Here is a 12,403-nt window from a genome sequence, read left to right on the forward strand (position 1 = left end):
CTTATTACAACAGAGTTGTGAGAAATCTCTATACAAGTGCTTGTAAATTTAGTGTGTTTGAATACAATATCAATCTTTTTTTCCTCCAATTAAATAAATAAATAAATAAAACACATACTGTACAGCTGAAGCTGCCACATGGTGACAATCACAAATAATTATTTTCTTATAAATAAATTTGCAGCACACTTTCAAACATATCTCAAAACAAACTGAACACAACTACTGAATGATATGTTATGACACCAGTTTCCTCTCTGATTGTCTCTTCAATAAATCAAGGAAACAAAATGAGAACATTTTGTGCACTCGATGCAGCATGACCCAAGAATAATACTGCCGTCGGTCTGTTTCACGCACACAGTCAGAGCACCACAGCTCTCCGATCAGCTCCCCACATTTTTTCACACTTGACAAGTGTAGTCATGGAAGTATTGTCTTTCAAACTGCGTCCACAGAGGCGGAAAATGATGTCTTCCACCATATTAATCAAAGACTGTCATCAAAGCAGCAAACATTAGACTTTGTAGTAGATGTTGGTGGGACTCTGGGGCGTTATCTCCTGAACTATGTACACAGGGGGGCCGTAGTCGCTGCTCACACGTTCATAGTGACGACACATCATGCTGTCAGAAGCCCGCATTGGAAAGACAACTTCGCTGCGGTCCGAGCCGTTGTTGTCGCTGCCGATGCTGTCCCGCTTCGGCACAGCCAAAGTGTTGAGGGACACGGAGGCAGACTGCTGGCTGTCTGGGACGCAGCGACGGTGGCGGCACCTCCACAGCACGGCCAGCAGAATCACAATGACCACAAGGAGGATCACGCAGCCACAGACGACCCACATGAACAGTCCCGACTCGGAGCCACCGCTGCCACTGGGGTTTGTTTGTCCTGCGTCTGGGGGAGAAGAAGAAACTGAGCTGAAGGACCAAAGTCAGGCCAGCACAGAGATTGAAAATCAATTTCACTCAGCTCATGCCCTGCTACATCCTGATCAGTAGGTGCTAACATGGGGGGAAGGGATGCTGTCAAAGCAGGACACCAGAGAATATGCTCTAATCTTTAGTGTCATATAGTTGTAAATAGTCTGTTGCCTTTTTCTGTCATCTGACAGTGAATCATGATCACAGGAGGGTTTGAGTCTGAAGTTTCCTGATCTGTGGTAACATCAACTCTGATACAATTTGTGGTCATTTTTCATTCTTTTCATTCTGTTTGTAGATTTGCAAAAAGCCTAAGAACAGGAGAGTTCAAAATCCTTCGATTTATGGAGCAAAACATTCAGATTTATGAGCTGAAATCCAGATCCATCCGTCTTTAGAGGACTATATTAGTGTTCAAGTCCATTTAACTCAAATTATGTAGACTTCTATGTCCCTGGTAGCCATTTTTAAAGCACAATGTATTATAGTGTGGGAATGTCAAAATCACAACAAATTTAAAGTTGTAATGTGTTCAGCAGTCAGGCTATAGAATCTTTTGATCACATCACGGCTAATTTGGACACCATTCATTGTCCAGTGTGCAACTGGAAACTGAGAATGGACATCTCAGTGAAGAAGGGGACATCTTGACTCCAACAAATGAAGTTTTGAAACTAAAGGTATTTGCAAGTTCATAGATAGTTTCAATGAAGAACAGTGACTCAACAAAAAAATTACAAGTTAATCTAAGTTTGTGTGTGTGTGTGTGTGTGTGTAAAACTCATTTCAAACACACTTAATATCAAGCTGAGCATTTTCCAGCCGTCTTATATGAATTTTTAGGTATAACATAATAACATTAAATAACACTACAAACTACATCCTTAATAATTATTTGTTGTTTGTTTCTTCATGGCATATTATAACCTTTAAGAATATAAAAGTAATTGCACAGCTTCTTGAGCAAGATGTACCAAATAAACTGCTTAGTCAGCTCACTTATCATCCCTGAATGCTAAAGTCTGCTCTTTGGTGTCAAACTGCAGACAGTATTTGTGTACATAAATCTCCAGGCAATGTTTTTGGTTCGTCTCCGTACCAGCTTTACTTTTTGCGTCCTTGTCTTTCGTGGAGGCGTCTTTGGCCTTGGACTTGGGTCGTACAGGTGGAAATCTGGTAGGAGACTCCTGAAGAGTTGAAGTTGGATCTGAAGAGTCTGGAAGTATAAAGTTATACAAATTTTTATCACCGCACCTCACACCTCTCAGGTTCATGGTGTAGGAGCCACAATGTTCCTGTTGAAGCTACAGTGGGAACAATGACCACTGAAGCATTGGTGTTTGATATCAGTCCCTAAGAATCAAAAGCAGAAGACTCATTCTTTTCTTGACTAGAATCATGAATGTGTTCACTTTCTCCACCTACACATGCAAACACACAAGTGAATGCAGCCATCTCTATTTTTTTTTTAGGGAATGCACACCACTGGTTTTGACATTTGCATATTTTCCTGTGTGGTTCTGGAAGAGTATCGTCAAGTCTGAGAAAATTACATCAAGTGAAACCACTTAAGCATCCTCAGCTTTGAGTTCCTCTTTTTCTCGCTTTGATTTGATTCTTTAACATTGAAAGTAACTGCATTAATTCAACTTAAGTACACCTTTAAGAAACTTTGAGGCATTTCAGAGGGAAATATTTGCCACTTCTATATATTTGACAGCTATTGTTAGTTATTTTGTGTAACATTTAAAAAAAAATTCATAGAGACAAAAAGGCTTATAAAGTGCAAAACAATGTTAAAGATTTAATCAGTATTTTTTCTTCTGACCATTTACAAAAACCTTGTCCGTTTCAAATGTGTGATTTTTCTGCAGCTCCACTGGAGATTTACGCTCTAAACTTCAAACATGGTTTAATGTGAGTAACTGTTACAGGCCAATGAATCAATACCATACAAAACAAAACATTTTTTGATCAAAGTCCAAGAAAACTAAAGCTGATTCTCGAATCAGTTATTTTTTTTCTCTCCTCTTCTTCTCATTAATGACCTCAAAACTCATCATGTTTATCTTTTGACCCTTTGGAGCAGCCAGATCCACAGGTTGGAAACTACTAGTACTTGAAATAAATTGGACATGGTTGTGTCAATATTAACACTCTTACAATGTTGTATGATGATAAAACAAAATTAATTCTGATAGTTTAAATACACATGTTGCTCAAATGTCTGTTCTTTAATTAAGGTAGGATTTTTCATGCAGGACTTTTACTACATTTTTACTGCATTGATATTTTGACTTAATCAAAAGTTTTGAATACTTCTTCTATGAATGCTTTTCAAGTTTGTCAGTGGTGTACTAAATTGCTGCAGTGCCCCTTTAAATAGAGTCTGATGAGAGTTTAAGGTACAATCTGCAAACTTCTAGAAGAGTCAAGAACAACAAAAATTACAGAGTAACTGCACTTAATGCCACAAATTACAATTATTTGTGCAACTGGCTTTGAGCAGTTTTCCAAACAAACATAAATAAGAAATTCATCACAGTAGACAGACTTTAAGTAAGCAGCAAATAAACTAGAATGAAATTTAATTTATTGATTTGTGAGGACAACACACATACATTAACATCTTTATGCTCAGTGTGAGTTATCAAACTAGTTTTTTCTTAAATGTTTTATCATTCATTTTCCGTTCATTTAAATTTACTAACATCACCATTTACTGTGAATGTACAAACTAATGAGGAGATTTTCAGTTTTAAAATCTGTAAATCCAAAACCGACACAACTGCAACAACTCTCAACCTGATTGACAGGATTATTAATATATGTGAATAATAAAACAAGATTACAACTAAATCCGAGTTATTCATATTTTCCTGTCGCTGGATAAGGTTTGTTTACACAAGCGGCGTTTGTAAACACAGCAGGAAAACAGCTCAATATTTTCAGTTATGATCAGTTGAGAAACTCCCGAAATGCAGATTTTTCATCTCTAACTCAAACCCTTGAATAATTGATAAAAAAATAATACTTCACATTCTGAGGTCAGAAAACTACATTTTGGGCCTTTAATAGATTTAGCTTCTAAAGTTTTTAGAAAAACATACAGAATCAAAGCATTTGTCCAATTTCTTCTTGTGGAGTTAATATAGTACACTGTCATGCCACAAATGTGTAAACAAGTTCAATGTCAGGTTGCTTAACTAATAAAATGATAATGTCATCTTAATATATATATATATAAGAAACCACGTGTTTCTGTTTGAATTTTACAGTGATTTATTTTCAGGACATTTAAAGTAAGAGGAGAGAGAATTATGAATCATTTTTTTGTTAAATTTGAATGTGTGATCAGCGCAAGAAATAATAAAGATGGACCACTGGCTGCTCTGACATTTATATTGGATATACATGATATAATACTGACATTAATACAGGGAAAAAAAATTCTATTGACCGCCATCCTCATCTGAAATGATTGCATGTAGGATAATACTGATGGCTTTAAACTGCCAGTGGGTTGAATTAGGGATTTGAGATAATTCATAACAGCAATCTCTCCTCAAGAGAATCAGTGGATGACTGAGATTATCTGACCACTCAGTAATTCAAGAGAGACGATGATACTATCGTAATACACGTACAATAAACTAAATGAAACCATCATTATTGTTGTTGTTCCTTTAGTAGCGTTTGTCACATAGCTGTATCATGGTGCGTCTGTCTTTCTCAAAGCTTTACACACAGGTTGCCAAACATACATCCAAACACAAAGTGCTTACTTTGGCCGACTCTCAGAACCAGCTTCATGGATTTGGTCCTACACACCCCTCCATTAGTATTATCCAGACCTTGCAGAGAGCCTGTAGAGGTGGCTGACAAGCAGAGAGAGAAGGCAAAATACATTATTTTGTTTTGAGGTTTCGGGAAATCAACCTAATACAAAATTGTTAAGCGATGCATGGTTCCCTTGATTTCTTTGCAGTTTAGCCGGTTGCCAAATGTTGCATCACTTATGCAAAAAGATGCCAAACATAGCACAACTATGAAACGGCATATACATTATCACAGTGTGTAAAAGAAAAACACAAAAAATACAACTAGAGCGCCACCAAATAATTTGCATTTTCCATTATATAAATCAAAAAACAATTAAAAATGCTCATCACAAATTAAGCCAGAGCTCACTATATCCTCCAAAATGACCACAAAGCCAAATCACTAAAACGGTTTCAACAAGAACTGAACATTACAACCTTCATGATGAGAGGATTTATTGCAGAACTGTTGCATTTGGCTGCATCAGTTTCAGCCAAGTGCACTTAATAAACAGGAAACCGAGGTTAATATTCTGATGGAGTCAACTAACCACATTTGAGCTTTAGATGCATGAATAAAAATAGTTTAGCAGCTAGCCTTTTGAAGAAGTAACTGGCATCGCAGCAACTCAACTAAACTCACATAAACACACACACCAAGAACTCTCGTTCACCCCTGTCACTCACACACACGTAGACTTGTTAGCAGCATTTAGGTCAGATAACAACATTTCACAGGCTACAAGCCACGTTGCCATGAAAGCTCCCATCAAATCTGCCTGATGCTGTAAAAGCCTTGTGTGATTTGGGGCATGTAAGCCCTTGGAATCACACTGGCCTGCCAGAGCGAAGTGTGCTGTCAGAGCGTGGCGAGGTGGGTGAGGCTACACGGTCAGACTTGCTCATGGAGAGCAAGTCAGACTTGCTCTCCATCTCATGCATCACTTGCCACCAAGATTCTGGTTCAACCGACAGCGTCCCAATAACGAGGCCACATTTTTTTGATTCTCACGCAAACTGACAAATTGAGCTGGAGCCAAGGATGATGGCTTCCTTTTTACCCAGGGAAAAAAAAAAAAAAACAGAAGAAGAAACAGTTGCTAGCATTGGTGCAAACGCCGTTCCACCTGTAGGAACCAGCAGCTTGTGTCTCCGTCCTGATTTGCACGTACAGTATGCACGAGTAGGAACGTGTGCGACACTCGTGACAGCCATGGCTTCACTAACTCACAGGTGATATAATAGTCCTTCCCCTTGAGGAACTCCAAGCCCCAGAGGTTGGGGCTGAACTCCTGAAACTTGAACGTGAACTTGACGTCGCGGTGAGGCTTGTCACAGTTCAGCAGAGGTGTGTCCGTCTTGTCAATGGTGCAGCTCTCCATCTGACTTCGGGAGACCAGGAAGACTCTGTAAAACTCCTCCTCTCCCCCAGAGGAAGCATCTGCCCGCGGACACACAATGTCCATCTTGTCCCCGATCTGAGGGAACAGGACCAGACCCTGACCTCGAGTAAATCTATGTGCAAGAGGCAGAAAGGGGGAATAAAAGAGAAGAAATTATACTTAAAAAATGACCTTAAACAGCACGGACTGAAGCATCATTACATGACTGTTTGCTTAAACTAATGAATCACAAAGTGCCAATGTTTCTGACTTTTAACCACAGAAGAAAATGAGCTTTTCAAAAGTTTTACTGTTAAATTATTTGATGTATTAGTGAAAATGTCCCCTCACAAGTCAAACAAACACCAAGGAGATGTTTTAGATTGTTTGTTTTATCTGTACAAAAGGCTAAAGCCCAAAGATTTTCAGTTTTAAAACTGCAAAGATCAATAGATTAATGGATCAACAGAAAATTATTTTGCAACTTCTGTAAGCAATTAATCCTTTGACCCATTTTGACTGCAAATATGCCAAAAAAAATCGTATCATTTCAGCTTATGTGCAGATTTCAATACTAAACTCAATATCAAACAACCAATTTGTAGATGACACTTTGGACTTAAGGAGTTTGTGAGGTGCATTTTTCAATGTTTTCTAATATTACATAAATCAAATAAATAATTTGTTTAGTTTTAATATATCAAAAGAAGCAACAAATTCAAGCTGCATTAAAGGACGTCTGGCATTTGACATTTATAAATGACTTAAACTCTTAGTAGCTTATCAGAACTGCAATTCACTCATTTTCTGTCAATTAACGAAACAATGAATCGACTAAAAGCTCTCGGTTTGCAGTTTAAGAGTTGCTGCTCTTCTCTCTAACTTTGTTAATTAGGTGACACTACAGGCACAAAGCAGATGCAGAAAGTTGAATTCACCAGACACTGATTTACCCACTCACTTTGCATTGGAGCTACTCCAGTGGATGGACTCCAGAGTGACGGCGCGACAGGAGCAAATGGCCAGCAGGATCACGGCACCGCAGCTCCATGTGCTTCTCCCCATCACAGGAATGAATCGCAGGTGCGCAGCGTCTCAGTATCATAAAACAAAGTAGAAACGGGCTAAAACCTGTCGCCTCTTCATGTCTCCGGCGGCTCCTGGTGCGCGCAGAGGACACATTCCTGAGTGAAATCCCACCACCAAGTTGCGAGTCTTCCTCCTGCGGTTGCATGAAATGTTCCACATTGTGCGTAATTGGCTACAAAATCATTCGTGCGACGAAATCCGTGTATCGGGGGACAGAGACTGTGCGGAATGTTTTAGTCATCAGCTGACCCACCGGTCCGCCCATATACAGGCTCGTGCGTGGGAGGGACCGGGCACTGCTGGGCACTTTGATTGGTACATTTCTGGATATGAATTCAACCGAGATACATATCAAGATTTTATTTTTTTAAATTTTTTTTAAAGCTTTATTTTTGTTGGTGTAAATGTCAAAGACCAGTTTAACCTCTTCAAACATTTCTAAAAAGAACTTCTGGTGAAATTGTGAAATTTTTACTTTTCCCATCATTTTCTACTTTTCTCATGTTAAAATGGGCTTTTAATGATTTTTGGCATCCTAATGAATCCATACAGAAACACTCATCTGGTTACAAATAGAGAGACAACTGAGTCAGTGATTACCTTAAATGAACCAGGACACTTTAAAAACTTTAGACAAACTCCTGAAGAACCTTTAAAACTGCAAGCAGCTGAGTTTAAGAAATCCACCACTACATCCTGAGAATACTGTTTAATTGTCGTGCTTTTTGTTTTAATATGGATGATTATGTTTAAAATCTTTGTTGTATGGATGAGTTGAGATGAGTGGATTTTCTTTAAAGTCCTAGATATTCTGCCCTGTAAGGATCCAAGACTGTAATCCTCTGATTTTCAGGGAGTCTGAACTCATGACAAAGTGGTTTAAAAGATTACGCAGGGCTTCTTTCACAAGACTAAAGCACCACAAATGTCAGCTGAGCTGCACAGAGATGTGTGCATTTCTGTCAGGAACAGACTGGGCTGTGTGCGCTCAAAGTGCTGGCAACATCTTTCATATTTATAATTAATTTAAACCTCGACATGCACCACACAGGGAATGCAATTTGCAGAAATGTTTTCTCATGTAAACATAAAATTGGACAAGCAGCTACAAACTTCAGACACACGAGCCTCAGATGTTTAATGAATGATTTTTTTTTCTTCTTGTCATGCATTTAAGCTTGCAGATTCCAAACATAACACAAAACACAAGTTCAGGTCTGAAGCATTTCTGATCAATAAAGAGGCAAACCGTAAAAGTGAGAATAAATCTAACATGAAACTAAGGGAATTTTCAAGTTCTTGTTGTAACCCAATTTCGGTTTGTTTGATGATGTTTTTTCATTTAGCTGTCACTAAAACTTTCATTTCCGTTGTCTCAAATTGCAACCATTTCAGATCCACTTAATTTTGGCGGAGCAAATTCACTCACAATTGGAAAATTAAGCAAAATAAAGTGCAAATTAGGATCTATTATGTAGTCTGAATCACAATGCTTACATACTGCAAAACCAGTTCCATCCTTCTCCGTATGTGACTGATGTTAATGTAACTACATTCAAGATGGGTGTGTCCTCAGTGTACGGACATCCTACTGCACCTGCGTGGCCAACATAAAGGATGGTACGATTTGCGCTCTAATTATTTGGGTGCTCAGGCTTCAGGTTTTCGGAGATCTTGTAACTGCTTTGTGGTGGAAATTCCTCTTGAGTGTCCTCTGGATTGATTAAAACTTGGTTTGAAAAATCAAATCTCTTTTACTCTGTGGAAAGATAAAGGAGTCAAGGAAAATTCAAAGAAGCAACGTCTACCCGTCGGTGAGTTTTAAGAGACCGTTTTAGACCATGAAAAGGTTGTAGGTCAATTACCAGCTGTTTTTGGGTAAAAAAAAAATACCAAATAGGAATCAAAGATGCGTTGAAAGCTTTATTGTTACAGCAGCATCTTTACAGCTTCACGTGGAACAGAGCTGTGACAAGAGCTGTGACAGTTACAGGGGTGGAAACATTTACTCAAGTATAAATACAATTTTGAGGTACTTCAGAGGGAAATATTGTACTTTCTACTCCACTACATTTATTTATCATCTTTTGGTTACTTTTCAGATGAAGATTTGAGACAATGGAGAACATAACAAGCTTTTTACAACACATTGCTAAAGATTACACCGGTGGTTTTAAGCCTGTTTGACCTCTGATGTCTGAATCTGTGTAGTCGGACCCACATTCAACATGTCTACGAGTTGTAAACAGCTCCACCAAAATATAGGTGATTTTTCCCTCCAAACTTCTCAAGGTTTTATTTCAATACATTTTCAAGCGATTTAATTCTCACCAAAAATCAAACATTACAGAAAAATGCAACAAAACAAACAAAACAAAAACTGAAAATGAAGATTTGTGGATCAGAGTGTTGTTTCTTCCTCTTTTCTCTCATATTTGTGTGCTGACTCTGGATATAAAGCGGTTCAAACTCCACCTGCAGCTCCAACAGTATATTAACAATCTAATCATGTGATTAGTGACGAGTCAGATGGCTCAAACCAGTATTTTTACTTTCCATTTTGCTGCCTGTACATATGTACTTTTACCGGATTTGAAAGTAGGATTACTTCATTAAGGACGTGAATACTTCCTCATAGAGTGTATAGAGTGTATGTGACAGAACAGTTGGTCCATTACAGCCCCTCACCCTGTCTCTTTACGCTGCGCTCTCCTTACCATAAATCACTCTCTACCAGTCCGAGCATCGCCACCTTCTCCACTTTGTTTGTGAGATGTCCCAAATTGAAGCTAATGCTAACATGTTAGGTGTCTGCCAATGAACAACCCCTATCACGATTAGCATTAACCTCAACCTGGGACTGCATTTAAAGGCTGCCTCGTGCCGCCCATGCTTCCGTCACTGCTGGTGTCCTGCAGGCGGGGGGGGGGTGTCAGACGCACCGATCAGATCAGCGGCTGGCTTTGAAAGAGCATTTCAACAGTTTGAACAGCAGTGTTTAATTCCCTGTGAAACTACGGAGCTGCAAATTGCTGTGACTTTGTGGGCACATAGATTTCAGCTACAACCACAAAGATTTTAAAGATTGGATTACAAGAAAACAACATTTCTTTTACTTGAATAAAACACAACATTTGTTAAGACTTTTTTTTTTTTTTTTTTTTTTAATAAATCCAATCTGCTCTAAAAAAAAAAAAAAAAAAAAAAAAAAAAGTCCAGATTTTTAAGTTAAGCTCGGAGGGGGGAAGTTTGTGTGTCGCTTTTGATAAATACTCGGATATTTCTTTCTAAACTCTGATTTTATTGCCCAAAATGCACCATTAAAAATATATATATATATATATATATATACACATTTAGCACTTTGAATGTCAATTCTCTGACTGGCCAAGTTATATTCCCCCCCCCAAACAAAATAAGTTTCAAAGGAAATATCATTTAGTCCTTTCCCTGTAACTTGGCCTGACATGTTTGGTACCATTAGAAATCTCTGTGACCCCCTAAATGATGATAAGAGATTATATTTGCAGTCAAACCAGCTACCTGGACAAGTTTAGTAGGACTGATAAAGTTCAGGTGTGAGGAAGCGGAAGTGTCAGTAAAGTTTTGTATCTCTCCAGAGACATTATGAGCAAAAACAGGAAATAACAGGTGCTGTTGTGTCGACTCTGGCTTCAAATCAAGATACTGATCTGAGCTTAGAGGTTGTCAGGAAGCTAGTCTTCGTGTGTGTGTGTTTGTTATAATAGTATGTTAGGTAGCGACTGACCTGTCTCCACATCCACAGCACTTCCTCTTTCAGCAGTAATGCCGCTTCCCTTCTTCAGTCTCTTCTGTTTTCTCTCCTCCCTCTATGTTTGTCTGTTGCTCTCTCTCATTGAACAGTAAATCAGCATGTGGGTTTACATGTCTTTTATATACTTGTGCGTGAGTCATGTAAAATCCCCTTGAAACAAAATGACTGAAAAGACAATTACAATCACGCAATAGAATTTGCAGTAAAATGACATTTATATTGTATGTAAATGCTGCCTACGGAAGAAAATACATGTGTGTTTCTTGGTTATAAACTACATGTGTAAAAATGTAATCTGCCCATGTTCAGACTAATTTTTAAAGAAATTGAATTGTGATATTCGGAGGGTTTCAATAAAGCGAGAGACAATGTAGGCACAATAGATATGAGTCAGAGAGGCAGCTATTAAACTCGCACTTCAAATGAATCTGAAGGCAACGTAAAATTTGATAGAGCCGATATAATAGTTTAAGGCCGACCTGTAAAGCAGAACTGTCCGAGGTTTGTGCTTCAATAAAGGAGGACCTAAATGCAGAAGTAGTTGGTTTTCTTACTTTCCCTCAAGAAATAGCACTGACACTGTGTCCCAAATCCACACTACAAAAACCTACTGATTCTATACCGTGTGTACGACACGCCGGCCGTCATATTCTACTGTTTTAGTAGCGGGAATAAAAAAATGAACGTTTGAATGTTAAACTTCATGACCACAACTGATTTATCTTTTGCTCTCCTATATCTCTCTGGAGCTGTATCATCAACAATTCATTTAAATCCTTTTTCCAGCTGTGAGCAACGCCTCTGTTTCTTCTGCGCATTGCATCATGTGATAATAGTATCCATCAACAGCTCGCTGAAAGATCAGCTGTGTTTCCTGCCTGGCTGGATTATGCTTTATTTGGTCACTTCTTCAGCGCGACTAAACTTTTCACTAAACAGCTGACTCGAATTGTGCCTTCAAGGGACACAGTTTACAACTGGCAGCTCTTTGAGGCAAAACACGGCAACACTTTGAACTAAATGCGACATGCTGACAATGACAACAAAGGTGTTCATCAGATAAGATGGGCGCTGTGTTCTTCAACTTTGCATGCTAACAGTTAGCGCTGAGGTACGGCTGAGGCTGAAGGAAATAAACCAAAGTACAATTTGACGTGATGATGGTGCTTGAGAAAGAGGTTGGGGGATCACCTTCACGATTAAAATCCATCCTGAGGGGAACGTGCATGTGTGTGAGCCAAGTTTCGGGAAATCTGTTTAATAATTGAGGTAAATTTCCCTTAAAATCACAACTTTTAACTTTGTAACTTTCAACAGTTAGAAAAACCACATGTTAACCTCATGGTGGCGCTGCAGGAAGAGTCAGGAGCGGTGGTTGCAGATCTAGCCAGC

General features: G+C 38.7%; 1 protein-coding gene across 1 annotated transcript; it reads right to left on the reverse strand.

Annotated features, from left to right (window-relative positions):
* Positions 1-7,275, reverse strand: LOC138620405 (ephrin-B2a-like). The gene is made up of 5 exons (XM_069697578.1): positions 7,088-7,275; positions 5,976-6,259; positions 4,709-4,801; positions 2,023-2,139; positions 1-897 (listed from the first exon to the last, which is right to left on the reverse strand). Exons 1-5 carry the CDS (start codon positions 7,189-7,191, stop codon positions 518-520), a joined length of 978 nt encoding a protein of 325 aa, XP_069553679.1. The 5' UTR covers positions 7,192-7,275; the 3' UTR covers positions 1-517.
* Between the last annotated feature and the right edge of the window lie 5,128 nt (positions 7,276-12,403).

This window comes from Brachyistius frenatus, unplaced genomic scaffold (assembly GCF_029030835.1).
Source record: "Brachyistius frenatus isolate BFR_SWC_R1_liver_20210118 unplaced genomic scaffold, ASM2903083v1 Contig_24, whole genome shotgun sequence".
NCBI classification, from domain to species: domain Eukaryota; kingdom Metazoa; phylum Chordata; class Actinopteri; family Embiotocidae; genus Brachyistius; species Brachyistius frenatus.